Below are 15,364 nucleotides of genomic sequence, written 5' to 3'. Positions count from 1 at the left end.
CTGCCCCACCAGCCACCTTCTAATTAATTTCCTTTCAGTGTGCATGAATCCTTGCACCAGGTCACTAGTTTTAAATCAGTAGCTTCAAGGTTTCCGGTCATCTGTGCTTTTTCGTCAGTTGTTCTTAGAGCCTTCTAGAGGAAAGTTGGTTATTACTATAAGCCACTTATTTTAGACATGCCATTTCTTGTAAAATGCTTTTAAGAAAAATTATTCATCTTTAAAAATCTGAAAACGGTGGATCTGAAAAAATACTTAAGTAATGATATAGAGTGCTTTGCTAGGTTTTGGGCAACTGCAAAAGAGTAAAGGAATTGATGAAATAATAAAAGAAACATCAAATATGAAACTTGCTATTAGTAAATATTGCAAAATGATCATCACACTAAATCTAGTTAACATGTCATTATATTATAATTGCAAAGTGTATTTCTTGTGAGAACTTTTAAGATCTAACCTTGGAAACTTTCAAACACACAATGTACAGTATTAACTATAGTCACAATATTGTACATTATTTTACAATACTTATTTTATTTTTTAAAATATATTTTATTGATTTTTTACAGAAAGGAAGGGAGAGGGATAGAGAGTTAGAAACATTGACGAGAGAGAAACATTGATCAGCTGCCTCCTGCACACTCCCTACTGGGATATGCCCACAACTAAGGTACATGCCCTTGACTGGAATCGAACCTGGGACCCTTCAGTTCGCAGGCCGACACTCTGTCCACTGAGCCAAACCCGTTAGGGCACCCAATACTTACTTTATAACCAGAGGTACATCTATTTTTTTCCGCCAACATTGTTTTGATTATTCTTGGTCCCTTTTATTTTACTATGAATTTTAGGATCAACTTCTCAACTTCCGCAAAAAGCCACTTACGATTTCAATAGAGGTTACATTGAATCTTTAGATATATTTAGAAGAGTATTGCTATATATTTTTTTAAATAAATCTTTATTGTTCAGATTATTGCAGTTGTTCCTCTTTTTCCCCCCATAGCTCTCCTCCACCCGGTTCCCACCTACCCCATGCCCTTACCCCACCCCCCCGCCCCCCGCATTCCCCTTGTCCATAGGTGTTCGATTTTTGTCCAGTCTCTTCCCCCCCCCCTCAACCCCGCTTCCCCCTGAGAATTGTCAGTCCACTCCCTTTCTATGCCCCTGCTTCTATTATATTCACCAGTTTATTCTGTTCATCAGATTTTTTATTCACTTGATTTTTAGATTCACTTGTTGATAGATATGTATTTGTTGTCACTTTATTGTTCATAATTTTTATCTTTACCTTTTTCTTCTTCTTCCTCGTCTTAAGGAATACCCTTTAGCATTTCATATAGTACTGGTTTGGTGGTGATAAACTCCTTTAGCTTTTTCTTATCTGTGAAGCTCTTTATCTAACCTTCAATTCTGAATGATAGCTTTGCTGGGTAGGGTATTCTTGGTTGTAGGTTCTTGCTATTCATCACTTTGAATATTTCTTGCCACTCCCTTCTGGCCTGCATAGTTTCTGTTGAGAAATCAGCTGACAGTCATATGGGTACTCCCTTGTAGGTAATTAATTGTTTTTCTCTTGCTGCTTTTAATATTCTCTCTTTGTCTTTTGCTCTTGGCATTTTAATTATGATGTGTTTTGGTGTGGTCCTCTTTGGATTCCTCTTGGTTGGGGTTCTCTGAGCTTCCTGGACTTGTAAGTCTATTTCTTTCACCAGGTAGGGGAAGTTTTCTGTCATTATTTCTTCAAATAGGTTTTCAGTATCTTGCTCTCTCTCTTCTTCAGGCACCCCCATAATTCGGATGTTGGTATGCTTGAAGTTGTCCCAGAGGCTCCTTACACTATCTTTGTATTTTTGGATTTTTTTGTTTTTCTTTGCTTTTCCATTTGGGTGTATTTTTGCTTCTTCATATTTCAAATCTTTGACTTGATTCTTGGGATCCTCTAGTCTTCTGTTCGATTTCTGTATATTATTCTTTATTTCAGTCAGTGTATGATTAGTTTCTAGTTGGCCCTTTTTCATATTCTTGAGGGTCTCACTAAATTTCTTGGAGGTTTCTAGAAGATTCTTGAGTAACCTTATAACCGTGGTTTTGAACTATACATCCAATATTTTGCTTTCCTCCATTTCTGTCATTTGTGACCTGTTTCTTTGTCTCCGCATTTTGGCTGCTTCCCTGTGTTGATAGAGTGGCTTGTGTGCTAGGTGTCCTATAGGGCCCAGTGGCTCAGCCTCCCCAGTCACCTGAGGTGGATGCTCTTGGTTCACCCCTCTGTGGGCTGTGTGCACAGTCTTGTTGTAGTTAAGCCTTGATTGCTGTTGGTATCACTGAGAGGAATTGACCTCCAGACCATTTGGCTGTGAGGACCAGTTGTGTCTACAGTGGGAGAACTGAAGTGCTGGAAACACCCTTATGGGGCAGGACTTGCTTCAGTCGGGCTTTGGTGCTCACTGGGTCTGCCCCTGAGTGTGTCTCTTATGGATCTGAAGAGTTGTCATCTGGTGTGGTTTCACTTTGACCACTGGGTACACTGGTTCTTGGATCTCCAAGGACATGCAAAGTCAGCAATTCCCTGAGGCCACTCAGTAGGAGCTACAGAGAGATCTGCAGATTCCTCCTCTTTGGGCTTTGGAGGTGCCCAGATGAGGTGCAGCTGTGAAGCAGTGCTGGCTGCTGATGAGCCTTAGGCCTTCTTTTGGAAGTTCTGGGGTTCTTTGACCTAGCTGCAGTTTGTTAGGTTAGGTTGCAGAAGGCCAGGCCATTCATATGCAAAAGCTGATGCACACAGGTTGGGTGGGGTTATAAATTGGGTGGGGCGTGGTCTCAGGGAATCACTGGGTGGTGCAAACAGCAACGGTTGCCCGTCAGTCCTGCCCTGATAGGTCTCTGGGTCTCTGTGTCCTGTGGCCTTTTGCAGGAACAATGAACGCTGCAAGCACCTCTGAGAGAAAGCCGCCCTTGTGTTCCAGCCCGATGCCAGACAGTCCAGTTTCTCCCCATATGTGTCTGGGTCCCCAGAGTCTCGCAGGGAACTGGATTTCAGAGCAGTCGGGAGCTTGTATCTTCCCCCCGATTGAAAAAGACCACAGCATACCCAGTTGCCAGCCCGTTTCGCCTGCCTCCGTACCTCCGCTCTTCCTCACCTCTGTACCTCCTACTAGTCTAGATGCGCTTTTCTCTTTCCCTCTAGTTGTTGGACTTCCACTCAGCCAGCCTTCCCGTGGTTCTGGATGATATCCGTTTTGTCTTTTGGTTGTAGTTTTGATGTGGTTGTGGGAGGCAGCAAGTACAGGCATTTACCTATGCTGCCATCTTGGTTCTCTACCACAGCTTTTTATCCACTCATCAACTGATGGGCACTTGGGCTGTTCCCAGTTTTTAGCTCTTGTAAGTAACACAGCTGTGAACATAGGGGTACATGTATTCTTTCTGATTGGTGTTTCAGGATTCTTAGGATATATTCCCAGGAGTGGAATCACTGGGTCAAACAGCAGTTTTATTTTTTAATTTTTGAGGAAACTCCACACTGTTTTTCACAGTGGCAGCATCACTCTGCATTCCCACCAGCAGTGTACTAGATTTCCCATTTCGCCAAATCCTTGCCAGCACTTGTTTGTTGATTTATTGATGGTAGCCATTCTTTTTTTTTTTTTTAAATATATTTCATTGATTTTTTTACAGAGAGGAAGGGAGAGAGATAGAGAGTTAGAAACATCGATGAGAGTGAAACATCGATCCGCCGCCTCCTGCACATCTCCTACAGGGGATGTGCCCGCAACCCAGGTACATGCCCTTGACCGGAATCGAACCTGGGACCTTTCAGTCCGCAGGCCGACGCTCTATCCACTGAGCCAAACCAGTTTTGGCACTGGTAGCCATTCTTATGTCTATGGTCATACCACCCTGAACGTGCCTAGTTCATCTGATGGTAGCCAATCTGGTCTTTAAAGTTTCTGTGAGGATGAATAAAATAAAGAAAAATGTCTAGCCCAGTCTTTATTAACGAGTGGATACTACTCAGTAAAGGATATAATTTTTTCTCCCCATCTTTATACCCATATCAGAATTCCTTTCTTTCTTCACTATATGTTATAAGGAAAGTAGTTGTTACCAATTTATACTAACTTATGAGTAGTGCTTAACTCTTTATACTATGTGATGGAATGGTTTACTATTTATTGTAAATGAATTTAATTAGTGAACTTTTAATTATTGTGATTAAGAGTTGATATAATCAACCAATGTAAGTAAAGGTACTTTAGAGTAGTATACATACGAGTAGTCTAAATGCTTCTAAAACGTTAAATCATTCATCTTAGCCACCTGAGGACTGTGTATTTTTAAGTAATTCTTTAAAAATGCCATTCTTCCAGAAGGCATTTGATGAAAAAATCATTCAAGTTTATTTTATGCTCTGGCCTATTGCGTGAAGTATGGCTATTCTGGCGTTGTTCATTGTGGACTCAGAAGAGCTAATTTGAAACCATTTAGTAGCTTTGTGTGACCTGGGCAAGTTACCGAACTTCTCCCAGAAATAGTTTATAAAGTTGAATTAATACACCTATTTAAAAATATATTTTGGGGAAATAAGTAAGATCAGGTATGTGTAACTGTAAAAGTTCTACCTCCCAAATGCAAAAGTTAAGTAAGAGTAATTAAAACTGTTTGCCTTTGTCTTATACTTATGTGTCTATAAGATATTGTTGCTTTGTCTTTTTATTTGCTTTATTTTTTTTAAAAAAGAAGTATATTTGTATTGATTTCAGAGGAAGGGAGCAGGGAAGAGATAGAAACATGATGAGAGAGAATCATTGATTGGCTGCCTCCTGCACTTCCCCTACTGGGAATTGAGCCTGTAACCCAGGCATGTGCCCTGACCTGGAATCAAACTGTGACATCCTGGTTCATAGGTTGCCACTCAACCACTGAGCCACACTGGCCAGGCTTATTTGCTTTATTTTTAATGAAAAAAGTCTGTTGTCATTTTTATCTTAATTACTCTATTTGTAATATATATCTTTTTTTCTTTTGGCTGCTTTTTTTTTTTTTTTTTAAATCCTCACCTGAGGATATGTTTATTGATTTTAGAGAGAGAAGCAGGGAGAAAGAGAGTGAGAGAGATGAAACATCAATTAGTTGCCTCCTGTATACTTCCAAGTGGGGATCAAACCACACCTTTTTTGGTGCATGGGATGAAGCTCCCAACCGACCCATCCAGCCAGAGCTCTTCTGGCTGCTTTCAAGATTTTCTTTTCTCACTGATTTTGAGTTATCCTGTATAATAAAGAGGTAATACACAAATTGACCATCACTCCAACACACAAGATGGCCACCCCCATGTGGTCAAAGATGGCCACCACAAGATGGCCAGCAGGGGAGGGCAGTAGTGAGGGACCAGGTCTACAAGGAAGGGCAGTTGGGGGCAACCAGGCCTGCAGGGGAGGACAGTTAGGGGTGACCAGGCCAGCAGGGGAGGGCAGTTGGGGGCGACCAGGCCGGCAGGGAAGGGCAGTTAGGGGTGACTGGGTTGGCAAGGGAGGGCAGTTAGGGGTGACTGGGCCGGCAGGGAAGCAGTTAGACGTCAATCAGGCTGGCAGGGGAGTGGTTAGGGGGTGATCAGGCTGTCAGGCAGAAGCGGTTAGGGGCAATCAGGCAGGTAGGCAGGTGAGCGGTTGGGTGCCAGCAGTCCTGGATTGTGAGAGGGATCCCAGATTGGAGAGGGTGCAGGCTAGGCTGAGGGACAAACCCCACCTCCCTGCCCCCGGGGCACAAATTTCATGCACCGGGCCTCTAGTTTAATTATAATGTACCTTGGTGAATTTTTCTTCACATTTGTTGTTCTTGGGATTTGTTGAGCTTCATGCATATGTGGGTTTGTGATTTTCATTGTTTGTAAATTATTTCTCCAAATATTTTTCTGCCCTTCTTCATTGGGTGTTTCAATTATTTGTATGGTAGACCACTTGAAATTGTGTCACAGCTCACTTATGTGCTTTTCAGTTTTTTTAGATCCACTTTTTCTCTTCTGCAGCATCAATTTGCCATTAATTTCATCTAGTTTACTTTTCACATTAAACATTGTAGTTTTTATCTATAGAAGTATATTCTGTCCTCAGTGTTTTGGGTGTATGGAATACAGTTAGAATAACTTTTTAAAAATTGATTTTAGACAGACAGAGGGAGAGAGAGAGAAACATTGATGAGAGAGAGAGAGAGAAACATCAATTGTTTGCTTCCTATATGTGCTCTTACTGAGGATTGAACCCACAACCTGGGTATGTACCCTAACAGCAAATTGAACCTGCCACTTTTTGGTGTCTGGGATAACACTCCAACCAGCTGAGCTACACCAGCCAGGGCAGAATAACTCACTCTTTCTTTCTTTCTTTCTTTCTTTCTTTCTTTCTTTCTTTCTTTCTTCCTTTCTTCCTTCCTTCCTTCCTTCCTTCCTTCCTTCCTTCCTTCCTTCCTTCCTTCCCTCCCTCCCTTCTTCCTTTCTTTCTTTCTTTTTTAAAATATATTTTATTGATTTTTTTACAGAGAGGAAGGGAGAGGGATAGAGAGTTAGAAACATCGGTGAGAGAGAAACATCTATCAGCTGCCTCTTGCACGCCCCCTACTGGGGATGTGCCCGCAACCAAGGTACATGCCCTTGACCAGAATCAAACCTGGGACTCTTCAATCCGCAGGCCGATGCTCTATCCACTGAGCCAAACCAGTTAGGGCCAGAATAACTATTTCAATGCCTTTCTGTATTCATTCTGACACAGGGGTGGGTAGACTTTTTGACTAGAGGGCCACAATGGGTTCTTAAACTGAACCGGAGGGCCGGAACAAAAGCATGGATGGAGTGTTTGTGTGAACTAATATAAATTCAAAGTAAACATCATTACACAAAAGGGTATAGTCTTTTTTTTTCAATCGTTTTATTCATTTCAAATGGGCCAGATCTGGCCCGAGGGCCATAGTTTGCCCACGGCTGTAACATGTATTAATATCTAACTTAAATTTGATTGATTATTCTCTTCATATGAATTAGGTTTTCTCACTTTTTTGCATGCCTGGTTCAGTATCCTGTATCATAAAAGAGCTAATATGCTAATTAGACCGAACAGCAGAACGACCGTCCAGACAACATTCTGGGTGACCATCCAGATGACCTTCCAGAAGGTGGGGCTGTGAGAGCTGGACGGGGCTGCAAGGGCAAGCCCTTTGCACGAATTTTGTGCTTTGGGCCTCTAGTATACCTATTAGAGGCCTGATGCACAAAATTTGTGCAAGAGTAGGCCTTTCTTCCCCCGGCTGCCAGCACCAGTTTTCCTCCGGCACCTGGAACCCAGGCTTCCCTTGCAGCCTGGCTTCATCCGGAAGGCTGTCTGGTTTAATTAGCATATTACTCTTTTATTATTATGGATGAATTTTCTTGACCTCTGTTCTGGGATACAGTTGAGTTATTTACCTGAAAACAGTTTGGATCTTTTGCAGCTTGCTTTTATGATATACTAGAGGCCTGATGCATGAAATTTGTGCAAGGGGCTCAGCCCTTGTAGCTGCACGGCTTGCCTTGGCCCATGCAGCTGCAGCAGCTGCCTCAGCCCTTGCAGCCCTGGCTTCATCTGGAAGGTCATCCGGAAGGACATCTGGAAGGTCATTCAGCTGTTCAGTCTAATTAGCATATTACACTTTCATTATTATAGATTACTGAAAGCTGAAAAACATAGAGGTTAAATGGACATTTTATCCAGGCTCTGTAGGGTTCCAGTCCCTGGCTCTGCTTCTGACTAGCTAAATTACTTAAACTCTCTGTGCTTGTTTTCTCATCTATAAAACAGATTATATGTTACACACTTCTTAGAAGAATGTCTAGCACATTCAGTTTGTGTTCATTATTTTCCCCCTAGTTCTGTGAAAAGTTAACAGGTTGTGTCACAGATAGGAGTGAAATCTGGGTGTTCTAGATACAGTTGAGATGAAGGAATGTCATTTTGTCTGTCAGTAGGTTATGCAATCTTTTCCAAGGTAAAAATTTCCAAGCTAATTATAATGAATATAATAAAGTTATAATAGTTTATTTTATTAATAACTAGGTCAGGTGCACAAATTCATGCATGGGTGGGGTCCAGCTGCCCCCCCCCCCCCTCGATGGGGGCCGCTTGGGCCAGGCCGGTGTGGGGAGAGGGGATGCAGGAGTTGGCTGGCTGGCCCACCCCTGATCAGACTGAGGAGGCCGATGTTGGGTGGGGCCAGCCAAGCTGATCTGAGGGGCCGCAGATGGTTGGCCGGCCCTGCCCCTGATTGGAGTGTTGGGGGCTGATTTGGGGGAGGGGCCACCCCCCTATTGGGCCAGTTGGCTGGCCACAATGCGCGTCATAGCAACCGGTTGTTTTGGTCATTCCAGTCGCTTGGCTTTTATATACATACTAGTGGCCCGGTGCATAAATCTGTGCACAGAGGTGGAGGGGTTCCCTCAACCCAGCCTGCATCCTCTCCAATTGGGGGCCCCTTGGTGCACATCCCTCGCAATCTGGGACCACTAGCCCCTAACTGCTCACCTACCTGCCTGCCTGATTGCCCCTAACTCCTCTGCCTGCCTGCCTGATCGCCACTAACTGCCCTCCCCTGCTGGCCTGATCTTGTTCCTAACTGCTCACCCCCGCTGGCCTGATTGCCCCTACCTACCTCTGATTGTCCCTAACTTCCCTCCCCTGCCAGCCTGATCTCACCCCCAACTGCCCTCCCCTGCAGGCCTGATCTCGCCCCCAGCTGCCCTTTCCTGCCGGCTTGGTCTCTCCCAACTGCCCTCCCCTGCCAGGTATTGAGAGTGTGAACTGGTACAGATTTGACATACATTGTGTTGGTAAAATAAGAAAGACACGGAGTGGTGGATAAGGGGAAAAAGGTGTTTAGAATGAGTAGAATGTCTTTAGTCTTGCAGGTATTCTGTCATAAAGTATACAATGAAAGCATTATCTCCAGGAGTTTTGATTCTATGCCATGAATGCATTGGGCTACACTGAGACTTGGTTTCAGTAGCAGATATGCAAGTCAATGAATCAGCAACTGATTTTGAAATTAGTTGGTATGAAATTTCAGTGTTTCATTTTTATTAAAATGCTCTTAAGCTCTAGCCAAAACGAATCATATTTTCTGAATCCTATTACACTTAACATGTTCATCACTCTATGTGTTTATGTGTAGAATGCCCTTCCCGTTAAACCCCACCAACTCATATCCAGAGTCCTTCTATCCTTAAAGGTCTTTATAAGGAATATATCCTCAGGCATTTTTTTCCTTCACTTTCACCTCTCATTGAGCTTTGAAAGTAATTTTGTGTTTCTAAATTGGCATTATACTTTGTCACTTCATTTTCAGATTCTAACACTTTCTACTCTGGGTACAATTATACAGGAGTGGGCAAAAGTAGGTTTACAGTTGTAATACAAACAAGTAATACAATAATCTGTATGTATAAAGAGCCAGCGTCCTTAATGACCGAAGGCTCAACCTGATACGGAAGTCAGTGCTGGGTTGCCGTGGTGACCCAGTGCTGACTGCAGCCGGTGCTGGGGCAGTGACCCAGCACTAACTGCCAAGGGGGCTACGGATCAGGCCCGGAGAGAGGCCTGCATAGAGAGGCAGGGTCTGATCTGCAACCTCAGTGGCAGCTGTTGATCAGCCGTTGCCTCTTTCTTTCTCTCCTGGCTTCACCAGCAGCTGTGCATTTATTTCTCTCTGGGCCTCTGCGGGACTGCTGATCAGCCCCGCCTCTTTGATCATGCCCGGAGATGCTGACTGGCATAGAAACTGACCAATCAGGACCAAATCTGGGTGAAGTGTGAGGAGCCAATGACTGCCTAGGAGGTGGAGCTTTTGATGCTGACTGGCATAGAAACAGACCAGTCAGAACCAAATCTGGATGAAGCGCCAGGAGCCAATGGCTGCCTAGGAGGCAGAGCTTTTGATGCTGACTGGCATAGAAACCGGCCAGTCAGAACCAAATCTGGGTGAAGTGTTTGGAGCCAATGGCTGCCTAGAAGGTGGAGTTTTTGATGCTTACTGGCATAGAAACCAACCAATCTGAACCTAATCTGGGTGAACTGCAAAGGCAGAACCTAAGGTGGGGGCTGAGGAGGGATTTTAAGGGCAACAGCTGTTTGGTGTAAGGTGTAAGAAAGCGGTTCAATTTTTTAATGACCGATTTGGCAGTATAGTGCATATGGCTGTCTTATCAGTCCAGATATAGGGATTATGTGTTTTTGTCTGTCAAGAGCATCTTCTCCTGCTGAAAAAGCCCCCCCCCCCCTCCCCATTTAAGCAATCCTATCCTATATAATCTATCTATACTAATAAAAGGTTGATATACTGTTTAGACCAGGTCAACCAGCCATCTTCTGGACATCCAACTTCCTTCCAGACAAAGCCATGGTGGTGGGCAGCGAGGCAGAGGCAGATAGGGGCGATCAGGCCGGCAGGGGAGGGCAGTTGGGGGTGAGATCAGGCAGGTAGGGGAGGGCAGTTGGGGGCAACCAGGCTGGCAGGGGAGGGCAGTTAGGGGTGATCAGGCAGGCAGAGGCATTTGGGGGCAATCAGGCCGGCAGGGAAGGGCAGTTGGGGGCGAGATCAGGTTGGCAGCGCAGGACAGTTAGGGGCGATCAGGCAGGCAGGCAGATGCAGTTAGGGGCAATCAGGCAGGCAGGCAGGTAGAGGGGTTAGGGGCAATCAGGCAGGCAGGCAGGCAGAGGCAGTTAGGGGCAATCAGGCGGGTAGGCAGATGCAGTTAGGGGCAATCAGGCAGGCAGAGGCAGTTAGGGGCAATCAGGCAGGCAGGCAGGCAGGCAGGCAGAGGCAGTTAGGGGCGATCAGGCAGGCAGGCAGGTGAGCAGTTAGGAACCAGTGGTCCCAGATTGCGAGAGGGATGTCCGACCGCCAGTTTAGGACTGATTCCTCTGAGGTCCCCAATTGGAGTGGGTGCAAGCTGGGCTGAGGGAACCCCCTCCCCACCCCCATGCACGAATTTCGTGCACTGAGCCACTAGTTAATACAAGAATAAACTCTGTTTCACATACTCACAACTGTAAGCCCACTCTTGTATGTTTAGTTTTGTGTGTCCTGGACTACACTGACAGTTCTTTTAGAGCACTATTATCTGTATTTAAGCTTTATAATACTTAAAATACTTATTTATAAAAGATGTTGTTAGATACCTATTTAGAAAACATGTATTTTAGGCACAATACATTATTACTCTTGGAAATACTGGTTTTAAACTGTCTTAATGGAGAAGTTAGCGGCATATTTGTGAATTAAAAATGGAACTTGGCTTCTTTTTTTGGTTTGGTTAATGGTTTTGAATAAGTCTTTCTGAGACATTGTTTTCTTTTGCAAAACGAAGATTATGATGACTAAATCGTTTTATGAAATTAAAGCTAAAATCTTTAAAGGAAACTTGTCACTGTCATATCTACTGAACAGAATCCTATCTAATAAAAGAAACATGGTAATTGCCGTATGACCGCTACCCTTCCAATTGGCTAATCAGGGAGATATGCAAATTAACTGCCAGCCAAGATGGCGCTGGCAGCCAGGCAGCTTGAAACTAACATGAGGCTTGCTTGCTTCAGTGACCGAGGAAACCAACGTTCCGCGCCTGCCTTGCTGGCCTCTGAGCCTGCAGTTTGAAACACTGTGACAAATATAGAAGCTAAACAAAACCCCAGAAACCTGCTTTCAGCAAGCCTGGGATCTCAGAGCTGGAGTTATACAATGTATCGATTATAGAACACAGACAAACCAGATACCTGCTTTCAACAGCGGAGGCCTAAGAGCTGGAGCCTCAGAGCTAAAGCTGGCCCAGAATAAAAAGAAAAAAAGAAGCGGTTGGGAGCTTCCGTCACCCGCCAGCATGAAAACGGCCCTCAGCCCCTCACCCAGACTGGCCAGGCACCCCAGTGGGGACCCCCACCCTGAAGGGTGTGTGACCAGCTCCAAACAGCCATCATCCCCTCACCCACGCTGGCCAGGCACCCCAGTGGGGACCCTCACCCTGATCCAGGACACCCTTCAGGGCAAACCAGCCAGCCCCACCCATGCACCAGGCCTCTATCCTATATAGTAAAAGGGTAATATGCCTCCCAGCACCAGGATTAGCAGAGCCAAGAGGCCTCCCGGCACCGGGATCAGCGTGACAGGGGGCAGTGCCCAAACCCCCTGATCGCCCTGTGGCTCTGTGTGTGACAGGGGGCAGGGCCACAACCTCCCTATTTGCCCTGCACTGTTCCTGACAGGGGAAGGCGCCCCAACCTCCTGATCAGCCCTGCTCTGTGCCTGATACGGGGGAGCTCCCCAACGCCCTGATCGCCCTGCGGCTTTGTGTGTGACAGGCTGCGGCACCCCAACCCCCTGATTGGCCCTGCTCTGTGTGTGATGGGGTAGAGCCATAACCTCCCCATCGGCCCTGCCCTGAGTGTGACACTGGCGGTTCCCCAACCCCCTGATCGGTCCTGCTCTGTGGGTGATAGAGGGCAGCGCCCCAAACCCCTGATCCGCCCTGCTCTGTGTGTGACAGGGGCCGGTACCCCAACTCCCCTATCGGCCCTACTCTGTGAGTGACAGGGGGGAGGTCCTCAACCCCCTGATGGGCCCTGCTCTGTTCGTGACAGGGGGGAGCTCCCCAACCCCCTCATCGACCCTGCTCTGTGCATGTCAGGGGGGAGCTCCCCAACCCCCTGATGGGCCCTGCTCTGTGCGTGACAGGTGGGAGCTCCCCAACCCCCTGATCAGCCCTGCTCTGTGCGTGACAGGGTAAGGAGCCCAACCCCCCTGATGGGCCCTACTCTGTGAGTGACGGGGCAGCGTCCCAACCCGCTGATCGGCCCTGCTCTGTGCGTGACAGGGGGTGGTGCCACAACCTGCCCATTGACCCTGCCTTGAGTGTGACGGGGGACGGTGCCCCAAACCCCCAATCGGCCGTACCCTGAGCGTGACTTAGGGTGGCATTGCAACCTCCCAATCCGCCCTGCTCTGTGCATGACAGGGGGCGGCGCCCCAACTCCCCAATCGGCCCTGCTCTGAGCCCAAACAGGGGCTGCACCTAGGGATTGGGCCTGCCCTCTGCCACCCGGGAGCAGGCCTAAGCCAGCAGGGTGTTATCTCCCGAGGGGTCCCAGACTGCGAGAGGGCACAGGCTGGGCTGAGGGACCCTCCCTCCTCCCCCGAGTGCACAAATTTTTGTGCACCTAGCCTCTAGTTTAACATATATTTGTAAATAGTAATCACTAAAATTGTTTTCATTTATTTTTCAGAGAATGCAGAGTCTATCGATCTCAAGCAGTTTTTTGACCAACATTTTTCACATATATATTATGTGTTCTTTGAGAATTTCGTGACTATTGAAGCTAGTCTTAAACAGAAAGGTAAGATGTTAATAATTGGTTCTGGTTTATGTTGATGTTTCCAATAATTGTCATATATTTTCACTTTAAAATAGACTCTTGGACATTGGCTGTTTTTTTTTTGTTTGTTTGTTTGTTTTTGTTTTGTTTTGTTTTGTTTTTTGCAGACAGCTTTTAATACTCCTTGCACAACTATGGGTTCATAGTACTATTATTATTTTGAAAAGGCTTAACAGATTTGCTTTTTTTCTGGAATGATTTGCTTGTTTCCTCACATTCTTTGGTCTGCCCTAGAGGCTTGTATCAGGTTTGAGCAGTCATTTTTATATTTTTAGTTTCAGAGTTCATTTAAAGTTTTCCCCAATATATTATGACTTGTTTTTAGACATAAATATGTGTAGTCTAAATTTAGTTGTTGAAAAAGAGTAGACAGAGATGCTGTGATACTGTGTTCACATTGAACAGAATATACTTTTAACCATTTGATTTTAAGAAATCACAGAAAAAATTTTAGTGCGAGACATGTTAGAGTATTTAAGTGGTTGTTAACAGTGAGGATAAAATGATAATGTTTAAAATTTTTCTGTAAAAATGTTTTAGGTCACAAGTCTCAAAGGGAGGAATTGGATGCTATACTTTTTATTTTTGAGGTAAGAACCTGCTAATCTTTCTTCTTTACAGAAGTAGTACCTTGCCGAAGCCGGTTTGGCGCAGTGGATGGAGCGTTGGCCTGCGGACTGAGGGGTCCCGGGTTCGGTTCCAGTCGGGGGCATTTGCCTGGGTTGCGGGCACGTCCCCAGTGGGAGATGTGCAGGAGGCGGCTGGTCGATGTTTCTCTCTCGTCGATGTTTCTGGCTCTCTATCTCTCTCACTTCCTCTCTGTAAAAAATCAATAAAATATATTTAAAAAAAAAAGAAAAAAGAAAAAAAAGAAGTAGTACCTGGATCATACAAAGGAATACATTGAACTATAAACTATATAATAAAACACTGTGGCTTGGCTGGTATTGCTCAGTGGTTGAGTGTCAGCCTGTAAATCAGGGGGTCATAGTTCGATTCCCAATCAGGGAAAATTCCTGGATTGCAGGCTCCATCCCCGTTGTGGGGTGTGTGGAAGGCAGCCAATCAGTGATTTTCTCATTATTGTTGTTTCTCTCTCCCTCTCCCTTCCTCACTGAAAGCAATACAAATATATTAAATAAATAAAATACTGAATCTGCTGTGCTTTTCAAAAACTGAATTACATTTTTTAAACTAAAGAAATATACCTGCCTTAATTCTTTATTTTTTGAGGTACATATATTATTTTTAGGTATAGATACAATTATGTTTTCACACATTTGACACCAGGAAATTGGTATCCTACATAATAAAAGGGTAATATGCAAATCAAATAAACAGCGGAACAACCAGTTGCTATGATGCACACTGACCACAGGGGGGCAGATGCTCAATGCAGGAGCTGCCCCCTGGTGATTAGTGCGCTCCTATAAGGGGAGCACCACTCAGCCAGAACCCGGGTTCACAGCTGGCGAGCGCAGCCGCAGTGGCAGGAGCTTCTCTCACCTACATGGCAGTGCTAAGGATGTCCAACTGTCCCGCTCCCCAGGGATTGGGCCAAAACCGGCAGTCTGACATCCCCTGAGAGGTCCTGGATTGCGAGAGGGTGCAGGCCAGGCTGAGGGGCCGCCCAAGTGCACAAATCTGTGCACTGGGCCTATAGTATGTATATATATGTATATGTATGTGTATATGTATATGTACATATAAAAATATGTTTGTAAACAATGGAAGTTTTAATTTGAGGAAGGTTTACATAAATGGGATTTTTTAAAAATAATATTTTTATTGATACTAGAGAGGAACGGGGGGAGAGGGAGAGAGAGAAACATCAGTCATCTGCCTCCTGTATTCCCCTTATCAGGGGATCAAGTCCACAGTCCTGGCATGTGCCCTGACCAGGAATTGAACCA

At 45.2% G+C, this 15,364-nt stretch overlaps 1 protein-coding gene across 4 annotated transcripts in view; it reads left to right on the top strand.

Moving 5' to 3' along the window:
- RALGAPA1 (Ral GTPase activating protein catalytic subunit alpha 1) overlaps positions 1–15,364 on the top strand; it is a 273,082-nt gene that overhangs the window by 21,555 nt on the left and 236,163 nt on the right. For all 4 annotated transcript variants that reach the window (XM_081090070.1, XM_081090072.1, XM_081090071.1 and 1 more), the window contains exons 2-3: positions 13,302–13,412; positions 13,992–14,041. In XM_081090070.1, the coding sequence (XP_080946196.1) occupies positions 13,302–13,412; positions 13,992–14,041 (161 nt within the window). The remainder of the gene's footprint in view (positions 1–13,301; positions 13,413–13,991; positions 14,042–15,364) is intronic.

The sequence above is a fragment of the Myotis nattereri genome, assembly GCF_964212035.1.
Source record: "Myotis nattereri genome assembly, chromosome: 1".
NCBI classification, from domain to species: domain Eukaryota; kingdom Metazoa; phylum Chordata; class Mammalia; order Chiroptera; family Vespertilionidae; genus Myotis; species Myotis nattereri.
The sequence above is the reverse complement of the archived record's forward strand: the minus strand, read 5'-3'. Positions and strand labels throughout refer to the sequence as shown.